The 23,683-nt window shown below is 36.7% G+C and overlaps 1 protein-coding gene across 1 annotated transcript in view; it reads left to right on the top strand.

Moving 5' to 3' along the window:
- The window catches only part of LOC140732397 (obscurin-like), a 530,964-nt gene that overhangs the window by 361,147 nt on the left and 146,134 nt on the right, over nt 1-23,683 (top strand). Inside the window, exons 81-86 of the mRNA XM_073054987.1 lie at nt 6,285-6,424; nt 8,418-8,618; nt 11,453-11,532; nt 13,152-13,325; nt 15,371-15,530; nt 17,061-17,177. Of these exons, the coding sequence (XP_072911088.1) occupies nt 6,285-6,424; nt 8,418-8,618; nt 11,453-11,532; nt 13,152-13,325; nt 15,371-15,530; nt 17,061-17,177 (872 nt within the window). The remainder of the gene's footprint in view (nt 1-6,284; nt 6,425-8,417; nt 8,619-11,452; nt 11,533-13,151; nt 13,326-15,370; nt 15,531-17,060; nt 17,178-23,683) is intronic.

Raw genomic sequence — 23,683 nt, 5'->3', positions numbered from 1 at the left:
GTTGAATTTTTATTTTTTTCATGCTTCACAATTTTTTTTTTGTTTTTGGGGTTCTGTGGAAAAAGGAACATGTGATTCACAAATTGATCAATTAAATTGATCAAAATCGCTCGTTGTAATACTCATTTATGTGAACAAAGGATTGGGAACTGAATATTTTTTCAAGGCACTGTGTGTACTTTGATAATAAATTTACTTTGAAACTGAATGAAAACAAATATTAAGCTTTTTCCTGAAAATTCAGGTGAAGTACAATGGGTGAAGGATGCCATCTGTGTTGAAAAGAGCAGTTTAAAAAACAATGAATGGGACTTCCGGTAAGATGGCGATTGTTTAGTTGCTCCGAACTTTTGCTCCGTTATTCTTCTTACCTTTGCACTATGTGTCTCCCTTCTTAAACCTTAGTTAGGTATTTTATTAGTTCTCTTCTACCTGCCTGCGAACACATCTATCTTATAATGGCTACCAAAAGTACTAAAACCGGGAAAAAGGAAACTTCTACGGCTTTGCCGGCTGACATTCTCGCTGTTCTGGAACAACATCGACAAGATACTTTAATGGATTTTAGAACTGAATTTAGAACTTCTTTCAACCAGCTGAATGTCAAACTGGATCAGATTAATGCTAGAGTGGATGAACATGCTGACCATTTATCTCGCATTGACGTAACTTCTGAAGATTTAAAACGCTGTGTTCAATATCTTGAAACTCTCTGCTCCAACCTAGAGGAGAAGAATAGTAAACTTTTTTCCAAAATGGTGGATCTTGAAAATCGGAGCAGACATTGCAATCTACGAATTCTTGGTGTGCCAGAGACCACCGAAAAGGGCTCTCCCATTGAATTTTTTTCCAAGTTTCTCTGTGAGATTTTCAGGAAAGAATTTTTTCCGACTCCACCTGAGCTTGAAAGGGCACACAGGATCTATGTTCCTCGAGCAATTCTGGGTTCCCGCCCACGGCCGATTATTTTATGCTTTCATCAATACCAGGTGAAAAACCGTTTGATGATGGAGGTACGCCACAGAGGTACTTTTGCCTTTCAAAATACGGTCATTCGTTTTGTGGAGGATTTTGCCCCCCAAATTCTGAAGATGCATGCTGAGTTTAAAGGTGTAATGAAAGTGCTTTTTGATCGCGGATTCAGACCCTCTCTCCAAAACCCAGCCGATCTTCGAATTATGCTTACTACTGGAGATTATAAGTGGTTTAAATCAGTGAAGGAGGCTGAGGCGTTTGTTGGAAGTCTCCCAGCCACCTCGTCTTCTTCGGAACCGGCCTGACCTTCTAAAATGGTTGATAAGTACTTCTTGAAGTAAAACTATTTTTTCCGAACTCAGACTTTACTTGAATAATTCAGTCATTATCTATTGAAACTCTAAGGGCTGTAGTCAATCTCTCCCTGGACTTGGTGCGTTTTTTCTAAATAGATAATTTAAGTTTAATGTTTCCCTGCAAACTTTTAGATTTTACCTGTGTAATCTATTTTATTTTTGTATAACCTTATCTATAGAGAACTACAATTGTCTTTAACTTGTTTTGGAGGTTTGGAGTTTTTATTGAAGGCCTCCCTGTTGGTTGATTCATAGCTTAAGTTTTGCTTTTTTTTTCTGTAAATGGTTGATAAGGACTCTCTTTGGATTTTATAATTTCCCCCTTTTCTCCCTCCCTTTTTTTTTCTTTTAATCTTTTATAATTTTTCGCGGGTAGGTTAGGTTTAGTTTTCTTCTGATTTTCTTTGTATTAAGTTTTATACTTCTGTTGAAGTTGTTCCTATTTATAATTCTGTTTTTAGTGCATAAATTAGTTATTATTTGCTATATTATTTATACGGAACTTTTGTTAACGACACAGAACTGGAAGTCATACTTGGGTTAAGTTTTTTGGTAGAGCTAGCTGCTTTTGTAGGTAGCCATCTAATTTTGGGTTGCGAGGGGGGGTGGGTTCTCCAGTTCCAACACTACTCACTGTTTCTTTTGTTTTCCTTTGTTATTCAGGACATGTCTCTGTTTTGATTCTACGGATCTATGTTTACATTTTTGCTCCCAGACTGTTACTGTACAGCTTGTTTTTATATATGCCTGCTACCTTCTATGCACTAACAATTGATAATGGTTAATTCACTTAAATTTGTGAGCTGGAATGTAAAGGGATTGAATCATCCTGTTAAAAGAAGGAAGGTCTTCTCGCACATTAAACAACTCAAAGCTGACATTGCTTTCCTTCAAGAAACTCATATTCGTAGTTTTGATAATTCTCAGCTTCTGTCAAAGTGGGCGGGTCAGCATTTTCATTCATCCTTTGCTGCCAAAGCTAGGGGGGTCTCCATCCTTATCAATTCAAATATTCCTTTTGAACTCCATAATAAGATATCTGATACAAATAGCCGTTTTATTATTGTTTCTGGTAAATTATACAATACTAAAGTTGTACTAGCAAACCTGTATGCTCCCAATTTTGATTATGTTAATTTTTTTGAACATTTTTTCTCCTCGCTACCAGATTTAAACTCATACTCTCTTATACTGGGTGGCGATTTCAATTGTTGGTTAGATCCTAATTTGGATCGATCGTCCTCTGTTACTAGACTACTTACTAAATCTGCCTTAGCTATTCACTCTTTTCTCTCTAATTATGGTATCTTTGATATATGGCGTTTCCTTCATCCCACCGAGAGAGACTATTCTTTTTTTTCACATGTTCACCATACCTTTACTAGAATTGACTCCTTTTTACTCAGTAATCAACTTATTCCATTTGTCTATTCTTGTGACTATCAGAGTATACTGATTTCTGACCATGCCCCAATTACTTTGTCTTTAAATTTTCCTGGTCTCCCTCAGAGGAATAAGCACTGGCGTTTTGACTCGACTTTATTATCGGATGATGATTTTCTAAAATTTGTTAAGGATCAGATAACCTTTTATTTTAACACCAATACATCATTTGAAATGTCATCCCAGATTGTCTGGGATGCCATGAAAGCATATTTGAGGGGTCAAATAATCTCCTATACAGCAAATCTTAATAGAAAGTCCTGTGCAGATCGATTAGACCTCATTAATCAGATTAAAGAATTGGATCAACTGTATGCTCAAACTAAGAATCCTGAATTATACAAGAAGCGTGTAGAACTTCAAACTAAATTTGATCTTCTCTACTCAACCTGTTGAACGCCAACTTCTTGAAAGTAAGAGTCGCTTCTATATTCATGGTGACAAATCTGGTAAATTTCTAGCCAATCAGCTGAAACGTTCCAAAGCCAAGCAACATATTACAAAGATCCGGAAGGAGAATGGAGACTTTACATCGGATCACTTAAATGACACATTTAAAAATTTCTATTCTCGACTTTATTCCTCTGAATCTTTGAATGACAATATCTCTGTTAATCACTTTTTAAATAATCTGAATATTCCTTCGCTTTCATCTGATTTTAAAGCCAAAATTAATGCGCCTATTTCATCAGAAGAAATATCTTTTGCAATTTCTGCATTTTCTTCAGGGAAATCTCCTGGACCTGATGGGTTCCCCGTAGAATTTTATAAATCATTCTCTTCACTTCTTTCCCCTCAGTTATTCTCAGTATTATCTGACTCGTTTAATTACGGTAAATTGCCACCCTCTTTTAATGAGGCATCTATTATTCTTTTATTAAAAAAGGGTAAAGACCCAACAGAGTGTTCCTTGTATAGGCCGATTTCTTTGCTCAATGTTGATGTTAAAATCTTGGCCAAAGTTTTGGCTTATAGATTAGAAACTGTTATTCCCTCTATTATTTCTGATGATCAAACTGGTTTTATTAAAAACCGTCTTCCTTTTTTTAACATTCGGTGTTTATTTAACATTTTATATTCACCTCCAACTGGGATTCCTGAATGTGTTATTTCCCTCGATGCGGAGAAAGCATTTGATCGTATAGAGTGGAACTACCTTTTTGCAGTTTTAGAAAAATTTGACTTCGGTCAAAGTTTTATCTGTTGGATCAAATTGCTGTATTTGTGTCCTACTGCCTCTGTTTTGACTAATTTTCAGAAATCCCAGTTATTTAGCCTCAAACATAGCACCCGCCAGGGATGCCCTTTAAGTCCCTTCCTCTTTGATTTGGCTATAGAACTTTTGGCGATAGCATTTCGAAATTGTCCTGAATTGACCGGGATTTGGAGAGGGGGTGCTGAGCAGAGTTTCTCTTTATGCTGATGACTTATTACTTTTTCTTTCAAATCCGTCTACATCCTTACCTCCAATGTTTTCACTTCTTGATCAGTTTAGCCAGTTCTCTGGCTATAAACTTAATTTACATAAGAGCGAACTTTTCCCAATTAATAAAGAAGCACAAGAATTAACATTTCGTGATCTCCCTTTTAAAGTAGTTCATAATCAATTTACTTATCTTGGGATTACAGTCACAAGGAAGTTTAAAGATCTCTTTCGTGAAAATTTTGCCAATCTTTCATATACTATAAAACAGAGTCTGTTACAATGGTCACCTCTATCTATGTCTTTGGTAGGTCATATCAATGTTGTTAAAATGTATGTTCTCCCTAAACTTTTATATTTATTTCAATCAATCCCAATTTTTATTCCTAAATCTTTTTTTGATTCCTTAGACTCTATTATTTTGTCATATCTGTGGAAGAATAAGCGCTCTAGAATTAATAAAGTTTATCTCCAAAAATCTAAAAAAGAGGGTGGCATGGCTTTACCTAACTTTCGTTTATATTATTGGGCAGCCAATATACGTTGTGCTACCTTTTGGTCTTTTTTCCATGGCCAACCTGAGTGCCCTAATTGGGTGGCAATGGAGTTGAGTTCCACTAAAGATTTATCTATCTCTGCACTTCTTGGCTCTGTACTCCCTAGTAGTTAGTCCAGATTAATTGTTAATCCTCTTGTTAGACACACTTTGCGTATATGGGCTCAGTTTAGGAAGTTTTATGGTTTCCATGGTTTTTCCTTTTCTAGCCCTATCTTACATAATCACCTTTTTTTTACCTACTACGTTTGATTCTGCATTCCATGATTGGTATAGGAAGGGCATTAGACATTTTGAAGATCTTTTTATTGATAATCGCTTTGCATCTTTTCAACAGCTCTCTGCTAAGTTCAATCTGCCCAATGCTCATTTTTTTAGATATCTCCAAATTAGACACTTTATTAATCCTTTAATTCCTAACTTCCCTGAAATGCCTGAGAAAAATGTTATGGATTTATTTCTTTCTATTAATCCACTAGGTAAAGGTTTAATATCATTTATTCGTGATAAATTAGCATCCTTACGGTGTGCCCCTGTGGATAAAATTAGAGTGGCTTGGGAGTATGATTTAAATATCTCCTTATCTGATGAGACTTGAGATTCGATTCTCAAATCGATTCTCAAATTCAACCTCTCTTTGTGCTCGCCATTGCCTTTTACAGTTTAAGATTGTTCATAGAGCCCATATGTCTAAATTTAAACTATCTCGATTTTACCCTAACATTAGTCCTCTCTGTGATAAACGCAAAAGGGGCGAGGCCTCTCTCATTCATATGTACTGGTTTTGTCCTAGCTTGGAGAAATTTTGGAAAGACATCTTCATAACGTTATCTTGTGTTCTGAATCACCACCTAGAACCTAACCCTTTAATTGCTTTGTTTGGTTTTTTGGGTGAGACAGATTTACGTCTGAGTTCGACTAAGTGTCGAATATTATCTTTTGCTTCTCTCCTGGCTAGACGTTTAATCCTCCTTAGATGGAGGGATGTTGCCCCGCCCACGCATGCTCAATGGCTTAATGATATTATGTCCTGCTTAGACCTTGAAAAATTCATTATTCAGTTCTTAATTCGGATACAAAGTTCCATAAGGTCTGGGGACCTTTTATTGAGTATTTTCATAACCTTCCTCTTAACTAAGGTTTTTTTTTCGGTCCCTTGCTTTCAGCTCCTTTTTTGTTGGTAGTAGGCATTAATATCTTCTGTTCCTAAGTGTATTTACAGTTTTGGGGGTTTGAATGTCCTGATGTATACTCTCTAGATTGTGTTGTGGTTGGTCTGGAGTTCTTTTTTGTTGCGGGGCTTGGGGAGGATACTAATTTTACATATCTTCAATTTGGGTGCTTTCTCAATTATCTTCTTTTGTATTATATTATTATTGTATGTTTATTTTTGCACGGTATTAATGTTCTTCATTCCGATCTGGGTTTTTTTTTATCTGTAGCGATGTAGAAAATGTATAAAAAAACTAATAAAAAACAATGAATGGAAAAGTAGCAGTAAGGTAATTCAGAACTTTACATTACTTTTCAGCTTCACTACGTGTTCCTGGAGCAGAAAGTGATGAGGAAGGCAAGACTCCATCTCCATCTCCACGTCATGGTAGATCCAGGCCATCTTCTATTGTCAATGAATCTTCCACTGAGTCCGAAGATTCAGAAACCAGAGGCGAGGTAGAGTTTATAGTTTAAATTTCTCTCATAAAGGAGCTGTCTAAGGATATTTGTCATGCTAAAGCAGATTAAATAATGGCTTTAAAATGTTTCTTTTGATAGACTTTAAGTTAACTGTATCGTAGTTTTCTGCTTTATGCTCCCCTGAGTTTTGAATAATTTGACTATTTTTTTACTATTTGACTAGAGTTAAATTGACTATTTTTCAACTAATGGAGTCTTGTCTAAATCTATGAAAATTAGGGACTCACTAGCCATTTCTTTTAGGATGCTAGGATGAATGTTACCTGTAGCTCCATAAGTTTGCTTTATAACTGGTGATAAACACAAGAGTTTCTGCAGATGCTGGAAATCCAGAATGACACACACAAAATGCTGGAGGAACTGGGGAGGTCAGGCAGTATCTAAGGAGAGGAATAAAGAGTCAATGTTTCAGACCAAGACCCTTTGGTCAGAAATGTTGACTATTTATCCTCTCCATAGATACTGCCTGACCTGATGAGTTCCTGTAGCATTTTGTATATGTTAATATCTGGTGACTAATTTTCTTCACTTTCTTTCTTCTAATTCCTGGTATAAAGCTATTTTCATTCTATCAGATTCAATATTCAATATTATTTAATGTCATTTTCAGTACACAAGTGTGAAGAACAAAATAATTGTTACTATGGATCTGATGCAGCTCAAAAGCATAACACAATAAGATAAGGACACAATAATAATAAATAAACACACTAAATATAAATACATAAAGTGGCATATATGAATAGATATCCATAAAGTGATGCTGAGCACAGGAGTGTCTGCATATAAGGACGCTCACAGGAAATGATAAAGTTGTTGTGGTTGGGGGTGTGGATGGGTACGTTAGCTGGTGGAAGTGTTGATCAGCCTTGCTGCTTGGAGAAAGTAACTGTTTTTGAGTCTGGTGGTCCTGGCATGGATGGGATGCCACCTAGCCCCCACCCTGATGGAAGTGGGATGAGCAGTCCATAACCAGGATGGGTGGGTTCCTTCCTGATGTTACTGGCTCTTTTCCAGCACCTTTCTATATATATACATATATGTCCTTGATGGCAGGTAGGTAGGTTGGTGCCGGTGATGCATTGGGCAGTTTTGACCACCAAATGTAGAACCTTTCTGTTTGCCGCAGTGCAGTTTCTGTACCAAGCAGTGATGCAGCTTGTTAGGATGCTCTCTGCTGGGTATCTGTAGAATGACTTGAGTATAGACATGTATCATCCAGCTCTCATCAGCCTCCTCAGAAAGTCCAGGCATTGGTGAGCTCTTCTGATTGTGTAGAATGTGTTCTAGGGCCATGAGAAGTTGTGCAGGATGTGCACTGCCAGGAGTTTGAAACTGCTTGCAGTTTCCACTGCTGTGCTGCTGATGTAAAGAGGGGTACAATTTGATTTTAATCAAAACTAGGCTAGTTGCTGTCATAAGAGTGGAATGTGTTTGACGTTTGAGGACAGGCTGGGGTTTAGCTATGTTGACTAAGATGTCTTCCATTTAGACTTTCAGCTTTGTACATGAAAGTGTAATTCTTGTGAGAAGGACAGCATGACAATGAAAGTAAAACAGGCTATCTTAGTGCAACACACATAAAATGCTGGAGGAACTCAGTGAGTCAGGCAGCATCGATGATCACCTCCTATCATCATACATCATTCCCTTTCATCCCCCTCCACCACACACCTATCTTTCCCCTCTCACCTGGACTTGCCTATTACCTGACAGCTTATGCTCCTCCCCTCCTCCCACCTTCTTATTCTGGCTTATGCCCTCTTCCTTTCCAGTCCTGATGAAAGGTCTCAGCTCAAAAAATCATCTGTTCAATTCCTTCCATAGCTGCTGCCTGCCCTGCTGAGTTGCTCCAACATTTTGTGTGTTGCTCAAGACTTATAGTCTCTACAGAATCTCATGTGTCTCAGATTATCTCATTGCCTAGCAATTTTTGAATAAACTTAATTCCATCCTTTCCTTGTTGCAGATTTTTGACATTTACATGGCTACAGCAGACTACAATCCATTGCCAACAGAGAAAGAGTCCATTCACCTAAAAGAAGGACAGTTTGTGGAAGTTCTTGACTCTGCACATCCACTCAAGTGGTTGGTTAGGACAAAGCCTACAAAAAGCACACCAGCCAGACAGGGCTGGGTTTCTCCTGCCTATCTAGACAAAAGACTGAAGGTGAATTTTACAAATCTGGTTAAGTATTGTGTTATGTATAAATATCTGTAGAAATATTAAGTTGTTTCCTTTTGAAGAGAATTATGAACTCTATAGATTTCTGTATTCATACAGTACAATGCATTTAATACTGACTGTATTGTCAGGGTACAACAAAGAATTTGCTTGCCACCTATTTACCAATCCTGGATTTAGAAAAGTTACTTTGAGTGCAATTAGACTTGAAGCCTCGATTTTAAAGGCATGCACTTTGCAGTAAGTAACCAGATAAAAATAGCCATGCATTTGACCTAATATGGTCTTCAGAAAAGTGAAGATAGATCGTAACTGCAAAAAAATGATGTTGCTGTTTTGAAAACCAGTTCTCAATGTATCACATAATCAGACAGCAATTTGAAGACTTGCTAGCACACTAAACTTGTCAATTGTCAGGTATTAGCAGCACAGAAAGATTCATTGTTTAAGTATAGCTATTTTCTGATAGGTACAACTGAGCCATTCTTTAGATCTTAAGTGCCTCCAGTTTTGCCAAACCACCTTGTCCCAACTGCCTTTTCCTCCATCTGACCGGCAGATTAAAGTTCAAAGTAAATTTATTATCAAAGCACATATATGTCACCATATATAACCCTGAGATTCATTTTCTTGTCGGCATATTCTTAAGTCCAGTAACCATAATAGAATCAATGTCAGACCGCACCAGCTGGGTTATACAACCAGTATGCAAAAGACAACCAACTATGTAAATACAAAAAGAAAAAGAAGAAATAACAATAATAATAAAAAATGAGCTGTAACTGTCAAGGATGTGAGACAGAGTCCTTGAAAGTGAGTCCATAGATTGTGGTAACATTTCAGTGACAGATCAAGTGAAGTTGGATGAAGTTATCCCCTTTGGTTCAAGAGCCTGATACTTGAAGGGTAGTAATTGTTCCTGAACCTTGTGCGAGTCCTGAGATTCTTGAACCTTCTTCCTGATGACAGCAGTGAGAAGAGACCATGGCCTGGTTGGTGGGGTCCCTGATGATGGATGCTGCTTTCCTGCAAAAACACTCTGTGTAGGTGTGCTCAATGGTGGGAAGGGCTGAACCCACATTGGACTGGACCATATGCACTACCTTGTCATAGGATTGTTTGCTCAAGAGGATTGATCTTTCCACACTAGGCTGTGATGAAACCACTTGACGTTAGCTGCTTCTGCTGTAAAGATAACAGGTCTGGCCAGAATTACAACGAATTTTGACACCTGTTTCAAAGTTCTTATGAACTCTGTCCATCTCATGTTTGAAAACCAAGCTGGAATATGTTCTATTCATCAAATATATTTAATAATGACACATACATGAGGAGTAAAAACCTTTATGTTACATCTGTCTAACTGTGCAATTTATAGTAATTTGTAATAAATAGTTTGTACAACAGGACAGTCAATATAGCATAGAAATACAGTTGTATCAGTGTGAATTAACCAATCTGATGGCCTGGTGGAAGAAGCTGTCCTGGAGCCTGTTGGTTCTGGCTTTTATGCTGCAGTACCATTTCCCGGATGGTAGCAGCTGGAGCAGTTTGTGGTTGGGATGACTCAGGTCCCCAGTGATTTTACAGGCCCTCTTCACACAACTGTTGTTTTAAATGTCCTGAATAGTGGGAAGTTCACATCTACGAGTGTGCTGGGCTGTCTGCACCATTCTCTGTGGAAAGAGAAACAGAATTAAATAACTGGGAAAGTAAGAAAACAAGTTAGTTTTAAGTGGTGGGGAGAAATTGATTGGGGGAATATTTCTGACAGAGTGGGCTTGATGATGCACTGTTGATAAAGTTATATGTATGATAAGTTAATGAAGGAGGAAAGAGAGAAAGAACACATGAAATAAAATTAAACAAGTAAAATGTACAGCTGTAAGAAAAGCCCAGAATTGCAGACTATCAACAGAACCAACAAAGTGTGATACAGAAAAAGAAAGATACCTGAAGTTGTTAACTTTAATATTGAGTACAGACAGAACAAGCCCAGAGACAAGATGAGGTGCTGTTCTTCAAGTGGACATTGGGCCTCAGTCAAAGAGAGGTTAGAGGCAGAGTGATGCAGCTGGTAGAGCTGATGCCACATGCCTCATTGGTGTAATAACCCCGGCTCAGTCCTGACTTTCGGTGCTGTCTGTGTGGAGTTTCCACCTTCTCCCTGTGATTATGTGGTTTCCTCCCACATCCAAAGATATGTGTGCTTTTAGATTAAGTTGCCACTGTAAATTGCCCTCTTTGTAGTGATTTTTGGAAAGGAGTCATAGAGTTACTGTATACACTACAGCTCAGAAACAGGCTCAGTTCATCTGTGCCAATAAAGGTGTCTGCTTGTGAAATTTTCCTATATTTGACCCATATCCTTCTAAACCTGTCCTAGCCATGTACCCTAAATGATTAAATAAAAATATAAGCTACTCTAATTTATCATTTTCTGATTTTATAAATCACAACACTGAATTGATTGGAAGTTGCATTGTAATTTCTAGATCTGCAATTATTTGCACAATATATTTAATGTACAAAAATACAATTTTGCAAAGCTACCCTCATAGAGGAAATAAAATTATATCATTGCTAACAAATATTTAAATGTATACATAATAAATTATACAAATTACTTATAGGACCTAGTTTTACACAGGATATTGCAACTGAACACTTTGTGGTTCTGAACTGAAGCTACATTGAGTATTTATTGAAATCTCAGTATGTCTGACACTGGGCAGTGTTTTTTTTCCACTGATAATGTAACCTAAACTAAATGAATGTTCAGTATATGTGTTTTCTGCTGATTAGATTTAATTCTTTAGTTCTCAGCTGAACTTCCTCTGGAAAGCACTGAATTCTCCGGAGAGACTGAAACAGAAGATGAGTACAGGAGAAAATTATAGTGAGTAAACTTGAATCCATTTCTACTCTACTGTTCTATTTTAATTATGTCCTAAAAGTAAGAAACCTGGACACCAATACTTGATACTATTATCTTTCAAATTAATTTTCAGGTTGGCTATTTGTTTCATGCCTCCAACAGTACAAAATGTGGTGTATTTGTTTGAAAGGGAATTGGCTGCAGGAGTCTCATGCTTTGCTTGCTATGCTTGGTGGTCACACATCATTGAATTACATGGAGATTTTATTCCATTTTCAGTGCAATTTACTACAACCTGAAGTCCAATCTTAACATAGTTAAAATAGTAAAGGTAGAAATAACCACTTGTTGTCACTCACCAATTACTGTATTTGGCAAAGCCTCCATATTCATCAACACCAAGACCATCAGTTTTACAGTGAAGAATATCCCAAATAGGTGACTTGTGGATGTAGACCAAAGAGTATAGTGGCCAACGGTGTCTGCAGTTAGGATAGGAAGGCTTTAGGAATCAACCAAAACCTTTAGAGTGCCTTAGCAAAGCACAAACCTCTGTGTCGGTGTTTTCTTATCATGTTTAACATCCTGACAATAATGGTTACCTGAATTACAACAGAACCTGACTGAAGGAGTTACCGATGATGACAGTAGTACTAATGCAATGTATATTTGCAGCCATTACCTAAGCTACCCATACCACAAAAATAATCTATTACTGGACAGTAGTATAACTTATAGCATCTGCAACTCAACATCAGGAAGACAAAAGAGATGGTGATGGTCTTTAGGAAGACTAAGCCTGCACTGCACCCTGTTGCTATTGATAGTGAGGACATGGAAGTGGTGAGGACCTACAAGTACCTGGGGGTGGACCTAGATGACAGACTTGAGTGGAGCACCAACATGGAAGCTATACAAGAAGGCTAGAGTCACCTCTACTTCCTGAGGAGACCGAGGTCCTTTGGAATATGCAGGCATCTCCTTCACATGTTCTGCCCATCTGTTTTCGCCAGTACAATCTTCTATGCGGTGGTGTGCTGGGGCAATGGCATCAACACAGTTGATGTCAACAGGCTCAATAAACTGATTAGAAAAGCTGGCTCTGTTATAGAAGTCAAACTGGACACACTGGAGTCTGTGGTAGGACAAGGGATCCTATAGAAAATTCTGGCAATTCTGGACGATGTTTCTCACCCTCTGCATACTAACTTAGCTGAAAAGAGCAACACTTTTAGTAATAGACTAAGAGAACTGTGCTCCTCTAAAGAGCGCTATATGAGGTCATTCTTACCCTGGGTCATTAGGCTCTATAATGAGTCAACCTATAGCTGGGGAAATGATGACCCCTCCTGTTAGATTGTTTGAGGTAACTTGCTAAAAAAAATTTCTTACTTCTCTCCTAATTTGTATATCACTTGTAATGCTACCTTGACACTAATTTGGGATCAATAAAGTATCTATCTTTCTATAATTCAGTAACAAAATGAGTGGCATCAGTAATTAATGCAACACTTCGTTGCATTATTTGTTAATTTGGAAAAAGTCTTCATTACACAGAATATTAATCGAAGAATAAAAGGAAATATGCAGTATTATTCAGATCTTCCTCTTACTAAATGTTGTGATTGATGTGATTACAGCCTTCTTGTACAAGATCTGATCCAAACTGAAAAAGAGTTCACAAGAGATTTGCAGTTCTTTGCTGACCATTACATCAAACATACAGAAACAGCGCCCGACGTACCACCTTCAGTAGTGAACGGCAAACAAACAATTTTCCGAAACATTAATGAAATTACTGATTTCCACACCAGGTTTGTAATATGAGATTGTAGAATAACCGAATGCAGATTCCTGTATGCTTACATTATAAAATTACTTTGAATATGATGTGCTTTGTGAAATGTTGATTTCACAGAGACAAATGCCAGAAAATTGCTTTGAAAATTGTAACTATTGCCCCCACTAACCATTAAAATATGATGAAAGACACATATCAATTTCTAAATGAGCTAAGAAGGTAAATGTGACTTGGCAGTCTAGTGTGCTTTACATGCCACTTTCCACGTGGTCTGATCAGAAGAAATTAGATGCCTGGCTTGTTTTGCTATCCTGAGGAAATACTTCTTGTAACCATCATTGGGTTCTGGACTGTACATCAGAATCAGGTTTATTATTACCGGCATGTGACGTGAAATTTGTTAACTTAGCAGCAGCAGTTCGATCCACTGACCATTGGTCTAACTGGTCTAAGGATGGTTGTCAAGTTCTGAATCTGTTGTGCATTTTAGTATCACAGTAACCTGTCACAGTCATCCATAGCTTTCCTCACAGGATTCACATCAGTTGTGTCTTTTCTTCATCCTTACTTTCGGTAAGATAAATAGTAGGCTCCAAATCGACCTCTGCAAGGTGAAAATACAGTACTTCATTTACTTAGCATACTCATGTGCATTCCATATTCTTCCTCACACCATTTCCTAGAAACTGGATTGAATCTATTTGTGATTAATTCTGTTGTGTTTAGCATTAATCCCAGACCAAGCTCCTGAAAATAAAATGATATTGGGTGAAGTCCTGTATGAAATTGGGTGGTTTGCATCCAAGAAAAAAAGCAAGGACTTAGGCAACACACACAAAATGCTGCAGGCCAGGCAGTATCTATAGGAAGAAGTACAGTTGACGTTTCGGGCCTCATCAGGACTAAATGAAAGAAAAGATATCTTTTCCTTCAGTTAGTCCTGACGAAGGATCTTGGCCCAAAACGTCGACTATACTTCTTCCTATAGATGCTGCCTGGCCTGCTGCGTTCCACCGGCATTTTGTGTGTGTTGCTTGAATTTCCAGCATCTGCAGATTTCCTTGTGTTTGTGAAGCAAGGACTTAAATGATTCCCAGATGGTCTAAATTTATCAGTGTGACAATGCTGGAATTCAATATTAAAGTGGCAATTAATATGTCGATAAAGGTGAACCAGTAGATGCAGTGTATTTGGATTTTCAGAAGGCACTGTAAAAGGTATCATATAGCAAGAGCCCTCTCATTTGGGTGTAATACACTGACATAGGCAAGGGAGTGACTAACTAACACAAATCAGTGTTAGGTTAAATGGACCAATTAATAATCGGTAACAAGTGGAACGCCATGGGGATTAGTGCTGCAGCTTCATCTACTTGGCAGAGTGGCCTAGGTAATAGAGGGCAACACATCCCTACAAAATACTGGAGGAACTCAGCAGTTCAGGCAACATCTAGGAAATGAATAGATAGTCAACATTTCAGGCCAAGACCCTTCTTCAGGATCAGGTAATAGAGACACTGGTTCACAGATCCAGTGACTTGGTTCAGTCTAGATACCCAGATTTTTTCCTATGACAGTATAGATTTTTCATAGGTGCCCCAGCATCCTCCTATGTCCTGAAGACATAGTGGCTGGTAAGTTAACAAGCTATTGTAAATTGTCCTGTGTGTATGTGAGGGGATAAGAGTAATGTGTGGAGAATAAAATGGGACCATGTAGCATAAGTATGAATGGATGCCAGATTAAAAAAACAAATATAGTATTACTTGGGGCGTGGCCAGGTGGTTAAGGCATTGGTCTAGTGATCTGAAGGTCGCTAGTTCAAGCCTCAGCTAAGGCAGTGTGCAAATCCACGGTCTCTCGAGACTGACAGATGCCTATTAGCATTACAAGCACCGAAGGTTTTTTTTTATTATGCTAAATAGAGCCCTAACAGCTCCAAAGGGAGCTGTTCACCCCTTAAATTGTGGTGAAGCTGAAGTCCCAAGTTCAAGAGTGAGAGCTGCTGAAGATTTTAAATAAAGCTTGACAAGTCTACTATGTTTTCCTATTTTCTTAGCACGTTCCTGAAAAACCTCATGAAATGCCAGACAGAAGACGATATTGCGTTATGTTTCATCAATAACAGCGATGGATTTGATAAATACTTACAATATCTGGTTGGAAGTGTACAGGCTGAATCTCTTATCACTAATCCAGCCATCCAGGACTTTTACAATGTAAGTAGTACGTTAAAGAACATTAAGCCAAACTCATGAGATATCAACTTTGTTAAAGCATTTAGGCCTGTAGTTTCATTAAATAATTCATTTAGTATCATAGAGAAACAGAAATTTTAATTTTTAACTTTTAATACATGTTTATCCATCCATAAAAATCTCCTCAGTTAAATAATGGCATTGTTTCTGCTTCCTAAATAGATTTCCAGATAACAACACGAGAAATATAAGCATGAACAGGTCACTTACCCTCTCGAGTCTGCAGCAGCTTTCAATGTATCTGAGCAGTAGTTGGAGAATAGCTTCTGAATTTTTAAAAAGCCACAGTTTTGGAATCAGTAGTGCTGTTTTGTTCCAATGTTTTTATGGGAAATCAAAAAAGTCTTTACTGAAGTTTTCAGCCATATGTTATGAGAGACAGACATAGGGTCAGCAGAGTCCTAACCATGATCTGGAGAATGAAAAAATGGGCCACAGGGTTCCTTTTGAGGAAGGGGGAGCCAAAGAAAGTGGAATAAGAAATCCAATCTACAGAGGACAATTAGGGATGAATGCTTTGTGTATCTAACTGAGGAGCAATGCCCCAGGAGATATGTTTGTAGAAAACACATTCATAGCGTGTTGTGAGTTCATCTGGCACAGGGAAGAGTGAAAATTGCTGCCAGAGTGTCTTTGAAAGCCTTTGTCCAAAGTTCTTCCATACCATAGATGTAGAGAGAAATCAACAAATTGGGAGATGACAGGGAATTTAGTTGTTCTTCTACCTTCAAATGTCATTTAATCAATCTTGGCAATTAGATGCATTGAAGGATGAATACATTAGTCACAGTAACAGTTCAGAAGATAGAAATTTTTGCAGTCATAAATTTACAACATAAGCCTTCAGAATAATTCCATCACTTGCAAAGAACAAGTCAGGAGTGTGATACAATATTTTCCACATGCCTGATGAACATAGATTTAACTCACTCAAGAAGCTTAAGTCCAATCAGAAAAATGAACCTACTTGAGTGGTGTATATATAGCATTCACTACCCCGACCATCATTAAACTGCAGATGCATGCTTCCATTTCAAAATGACTAAGAAAAAGCAAATAACTCTCTCAAACCTATAACACTTCCCATTGAGGAGACCAAGAGAAGCAGGTCCCTTGGAACATTACCTGTGGATGTACATCTAAGTCTCAAGTCATCCTGACTTGTATTTCCATTTTCTCATCATCGTGGATCTATATTTTAGAATCCCCTATACAGTAGTACCAGAAGAATACGTTCACCAAAAAGGCTGGAACAGAGTAACTCTCCATCAGCACATTCTTACAGGGAATTAAAAATCGAGAAAAATTACTGGTATTGGCAGTAATCCCTTAAGTAATTGCATTTGCCATTTTCCTTGAGTGCATTATGTATTCTGTTCTATAGCGCTTGTATACCTGATCTCTGGTAGTCAAATATGACTATATTGTTACGTATTTTGTGGAAAACAAGAAATTTGCTTGCAAATTGAATGCTAATATTATTGTTTGCAGAAATATACAGAAGAAGTAGCTTCTACACAGGACCAATCAGAAACCCCAATTCTACCGATACATACTTACTTGGATAAACCTCCTAATAGACTTTTGAAGTATCAAACTGTTCTGAAGGTGAGTCATGTTCTTAAGTAGTTTGGAATTCTAATGGATACCAAAAAGTGTCAATAGTCTGCCACTCATAAAACTGAGGCATTAACTATAAGTGAATGGCTTATAATAATCATTGAGACTTTTGGATTCAGTGTATTTTGTTTGTGTCAGGTATGAGATTGTAGACATTACTGAATCATGGCTGAAGCATGGTTATAGCTGGGAGCTGAAAGACCAAGGTTACACATTGTATCAGAGGTAGAGGAAAGTAGGCAGAGAGGATGGCATGGCTCTACTGATAAAGAATCGCATCAAATCAGGTAGATTGGGAAAATCAGGTTGATAATGGATCTCAAGAGAGTGAATGCCTACAAGATAGATTTTTAAGCAGCTTATCGTTGAGCCTACTACAGGATCAGCTATGGATTGGGTGTTCTGTAATGAATAAGAGGTGATTAGGGAGCTTAGGATAAAGAAACCCTTAGGAGACAGTGGTTGACTTCAGCTTGATATTTGATAGGGAGAAATATCTGACATGGCAGTATTTCACTGGAATAAAGGGAATTACAGTGGAATGAGAGAGGATTTGGCCAAAGTTAATTGGAAGGAGTTGCTGGCAGGGATGACAACAGAGCAGTAATGGCTTGAGTTTCTGGGGAAAGTGAGGAAGGTGCAGAATATATGTATTACAAAAACAAAGAAATACTCAAATAGCAAAATAGTACAACTGTGGCTGACAAGGGAAGTCAAAACTAATGTAAAAGCAAAAGAGAGGGCATACAACAAAACAAAAATTAGTGGTAAGACAGACATTTAGGTAAGAGATTATTCATTTTATTCAAATAGACATAAAACAAATTCAAGGATAGATTTTTTCCTATTATCAACGAATATTCAAGATAGAGTGAAAAATATGGAATATAAAGCGAGAATATTGTCAGATCATTCTCCTTTGATAATGACAATGATAATGATAGATAAAGAGTGTTGGGCTCCAGTTATGCCCTGTGTTCGTTTGGAAGAGAGACAACCAACATCGGAATATAGCAAAACGTGGCTTTATTGGCAGAATCGTAACTGGCACAGCGAGTCGACGGAGTCGCTGGAGAAGGCGCACTTTCCGACTTCCCCTTACAATCTTCTCTTATTTATATCCCTTTTCCCCCCCAGCACAACCCCCCGCTACATATTAGGTAATATTGGGCACTTGTGTCCATCTTATTGGCCCGCAGCCATATGCTCACGAGTTACCTGTTTCTTTTTGTTTACTGAATCGCGTGACACTAGTAGTTTCGATGTAGCGGGGTCCCCAGTTTCGCTCACCCCTCCCTCTCATTACGTGAGCCACTCCTGACCTGTAATGGCAGTCTCGAATTAACCCTAACATTAACCCTAACAAGAGGAATCAATTTATAGATGGAGATTTAATTCAATATTACTAAAACGTCAAGATTTTTGTGATTTTATGAAAAAGCAGATTCAGTTCTTTTTAGATACAAATTCACATTCAGTTGATGATAAATTTATATTGTGGGAAGCAATGAAGGCATATTTGAGAGGTCAGATAATAAATTATACTTCTAAAATTAAGAAGGAATATATGATAGAAATAGATCAATTGGAAAAAGAGATTACAAAATTAGAAAAAGAATCTCAAAGAAATATGACAGAAGAAAAACGAAGACAACTTATTAATAAGAAGTTACAATATAATACACTTCAGACATATCGAACAGAAAAAGCAATTATGAGAATTAAACAGAGATATTATGAACTAGGTGAAAGATCACATAAGGTCCTTGCATGGCAGTTAAAAACAGACCAGGCTTCTAAAACAATAAATGCAATTTGAGCAAGAGTAAATAAAATTACTTATAAACCTTTAGAAATTAATGAAATTTTCAAGAATTTTTATTCTGAGTTGTATAAATCAGAATCACAAAATGATAATGTCAAGATAGAAAGGTTTTTATCACAAATAACTCTTCCAAAATTAAATACGGAAGAACAGAAGGGATTAGATATGCCTTTTACATTGAAAGAGGTCGAAGAAGCTCTAGGATCATTTCAAAGTAATAAATCTCCAGGAGAAGATGGTTTTCCGCCTGAATTTTATAAAAAGTTTAAAGATTTATTAATTCCTCCTTTTATGGAGTTAATACATCAAGCGGAAAGAACGCATAAACTTCCAGAATCTTTTTCGACAGCTATTTTAATAGTATTGCCAAAAAAAGATAGAGATCTTTTAAAGCCAGCATCATATAGACCTATTTCTTTATTAAACACTGATTATAATAATATAATATAATAATAATAATATAATAATAGCAAAAATCTTATCTAACAGATTATCTAAATACTTACCAAAATTAATACATATAGATCAAACAGGATTTATTAAAAATAGACAATCGGCAGATAATGTAACTCGGTTACTTAGCATAATTCATTTGGCGCAAAAGAGGAGGAAATGAGTGTGGCAGTTGCTTTAGATGCAGAAAAAGCATTTGATAGATTGGAATGGGATTTTTTATTTAAGGTATTGGAAAAATATGGATTAGGAGTATCTTTTATAAAATGGATTAAAACCTTAAATACTAATCCCAAAGCTAAAATAGTGACAAATGGTCAAATTTCAACACCATTTCAGTTAACAAGGTCAACTAGGCAAGGTTGTCCATTATCACCTGCTTTATTTGTGTTGGCGATAGAACCATTAGCTGAATTAATTAGAATGGACCCAGATATTAAGAGTTTCAGAGTTAATCAGGAAGAATACAAGATTAACTTATTTGCTGATGATGTTCTGCTTTATTTAACAAACCCATTGCACTCGTTGTGTAAATTATCCTATAGATTAGAAGAATATGGGAAAATATCAGGTTATAAAATAAATTGGGATAAAAGTGAAATTTTACCTCTTACTAAAAGAGATTATAGTCAATGTCGATTAATAACTCAATTTAGATGGCCGGCGAATGGTATAAAATATTTAGGTATAAGAGTTGATAATGATATAAAGAACATATAAATTAAATTACTTACCATTATTGAAAAAAATTCAAGAAGATCTTGATAAATGGATGATATTACCAATAACATTAGTAGGTAGAGTAAATACCATAAAAATGAATATATTCCCTAGACTACAATACTTATTTCAATCACTACCAATACAACTTCCCCAGAAGTTTTTTCAAGAGTTAAATAAATATGTGAGGAAGTTTCTTTGGAAAGGTAAGATGTCAAGAATATCGTTGGAAAAATTGACATGGAAATTTGATCTAGGAGGGTTACAACTTCCAAATTTTAAGAATTATTATAAAGCAAATCAACTTAGATTTATCTTTTTTTGAGAAAGATAGACTGGCATGGATTAGAATAGAACTCGATAAAATAGGAGAAAATACACCAGAAGATTTTATATATAAATGGGAATCTAAATGGATATGGGAAAAGAAAGAATCTTCTATATTAAAACATTTGATTGACTTATGGAATAAGATAAATGTTGATGATGAGACAAAGAAATCTTTATTAGCAAAGAGATGTTTAATTCAAAATAGACTTATTCCTTTTACAATGGATAATCAACTTTTATATAATTGGTTTCAAAAAGGGATTAGATATATAGGAGATTGTTTTGAAGGAGGTATATTAATGTCATTTGATCAATTAAAGAATAAATATAAAGTATCAAACAACACTCTTTTTTGTTACTTCCAATTAAGGGCTTACTTAAAGAAAAATTAAGTCAAACAATGTTATTGCCGAAATCTAATGAAATAGAAACTTTAATTCAAAAAGGAAAAACTAAAAAATTTATTTCTTGTGTGTATAGCTTGATTCAAAAACAGGCAATTAAACAATGAGTCCATAAGTCATGACAAAAATGGGAAAGTGACTTGAATATTAAAATTGAAGAAACAAATTGGTCAAGACTATGTCTTGATAGTATGACAAATACAATAAATGTCCAGTTAAGATTTGTGCAATATAATTTTTACATCAATTATATATTACACCACAAAAAATAAATAAATTAAATCCAAATTTATCCGATCAGTGTTTCCGATGTAACCAAGAAATCGGTACTTTTTTACATTCTACTTGGTCTTGTTCTAAAATTCAACCTTTTTGGACAAATTTAAGAGTTTTATTGGAACAAATTATTGGAACACAACTTCCACATAATCCAATATTATTTTTATTAGGCGATATTGAAGGGATAAAATCGAAACCCAAATTGAATAAATATCAGACAGAATTTATAAAAATTGCGCTGGCAGTAGCCAAAAAGGCTATTGCAGTTACTTGGAAATCGGATGCATACTTAAGTATAGATCGTTGGAAGAATGAAATTTCCAGCTGTATTCCACTTGAAAAAATTACTTATAATTTAAGAGATAAATATGAAACATTTTTGAAAATTTGGTGCCCTTATTTACAAAAGACAGGATTAAATATATAGGTGCTCCGAAAATAAAATAATTGGTTAGTTGGGGAAAGAAATAAATATATATACTAAAGTTATTATGAACTCCATGGAGCATGTGGGGATCTTCCGATATCCAGGCACTCTTTCTTGCTTTCTTTCTTTTTCTTTCTATAGGGATGTTAGGGGGGAGGGGGGAAGGGTATTTTTTTCCTATTTTTTTTTCTTTCTGTAATTATTTGAAAACTCAATAAAAAAAGTTTTTTTTAAAAAAGACACGTTTAGGAAGCTTTTAAAAACCTACAAAGAGCAACTAAAAGAATTATTAGGAGGGAAAAGATGCAGTATGAAAGCAAAAAATATCAAAGTGGATAATAAAGGTTTTTTCAAGTATATAAAAGTAAAAGAGAGATTAGAGTAGATATGGTACCGTGAGAAAATGAAGCCGGAGAAATAATAACGAGAGACAAGGAAATGGTAGATGAACTAAATGAGTAGTTTGTATCCGTCTTCACTGTGGAAGCAGTGTGCTAGATGTTGAAGGGTGTGAGGGAAAAGAAGTGAGTCAGGTTACAATTACAAAGGAGAAGATGCTCAAAAAACTGATAGACCAAAAGGTGCATAAGTCACCTGGACCAGATGAACTGCACCCTGGGGTTCTGAAAGAGGTAGCGATAGGGATTATGGAGGCATTAGTAATGATCTTTCAAGAATCACTGAACTTTGGCATGGCTTCAGAGGACTGGAAAATGGCAAATGTCACTCCACTCTTTAAGAAAGGAGGGAGGTAGCAGAAAGGAAATTATAGACCAGTTAGCCTGACCTCAGTGGTTCGGAGAGTGTTGGAATCAATTGTTAAGGATGAGGTTATGGAATACTTGGTGACACAGGACAAGACTGGACAAAGTCAGCATGATTTCCTTTAGGGAAAATTTTGCCTGACAAACCTGTTAGAACTTTTTGAGGAGATTACACGTAGGATAGATAAAGGGGATGCAGTGGGATTTGAATGTCTGTTTGGATTTTCAGAAGGCCTTTGACAAAGTGTGACACATGAGGCTGCTTACCAAGTTAAAAGCCAAGGTATTACAGGAAAGTTGTTAGCATGGTTAGAGCATTGGCTGATTGGTGGAAGGTAGCGAGTGGGAATAAAAGGTTCCTTTTCTGGTTGGCTGCCACTGACTAGTGGTCTTCCGCTGGGGTCAGTGTTGGGACTGCTTCTGTTTATGCTGTATATCAATGATTTAAATGATGGAATTGATAGCTTTGTTGCTAAGTTTGCAGATGATACGAAGATTGATGGAAGAGCAAGAAGTGTTGAGGAAATAGGAAATCTTCAGAAGGACTTAAATTAGAATAGGCAAGAAAGTGGCAAATGAAATACAATGTTGGAAAATCCATGGTTGTGCACTTTGGTTGTGATGCTGAAGCTTTATAAGGCACTGATGAGGCCTTACCTTGAGTATTGTAAACAGTTTTGGGTTCCATGTTTAAGAAAGGATGTGCTGGCATTGGAGAGGGTTCAGTGGAGGTTCACAAGGATTATTCTGGGAATGAAAAAGTTATACAAGGAACATTTGATGGCTCTGACTCTGTACTTGCTGAAATTTAGAAGGATGAAGGGGGATCTCATGAAACCTTTCAAATGTTGAAAGGTTTAGACAGAATAGCTATGGATAGGATGTTTCCCATGGTGAGGGAGTCTAGGATAAGAGGCCACATCCTCGGGATAGAGGGGCATCCATTTTAAAACAGAAATGTGGAGACATTTCTTTAGCCAGATGGTGGTGAATTTGTGGAATTTGTTACCACAGGCAACTGTGGAGGCCAGGTCATTGAGTGTATTTAAGGTGAAGATTAATAGATTCTCGATTGGCCATGGCATGAAAGTTTATGGGGAGAAGGCTTGAGAGTGGGCCAAAGAGGGAGGAAATAATGTCTATTCAGCCATGATTGAATGGCAAAGCAGACTTGATGAGCCAAATGGCCTAATTCTGTTCCTACATCTTGTGGTCTTGTCTTGAAATCTACTGGGTAAGGACTTGCTGAACTTTGAGGTAAGTATGTTTTTCTTTTAAGGATCCAGTGCTAT

The sequence above is a fragment of the Hemitrygon akajei genome, chromosome 8 (assembly GCF_048418815.1).
Source record: "Hemitrygon akajei chromosome 8, sHemAka1.3, whole genome shotgun sequence".
NCBI classification, from domain to species: Eukaryota; Metazoa; Chordata; class Chondrichthyes; order Myliobatiformes; family Dasyatidae; genus Hemitrygon; species Hemitrygon akajei.
Note: the sequence above shows the minus strand (reverse complement) of the source record. Positions and strands in the feature narration are given on the sequence as shown.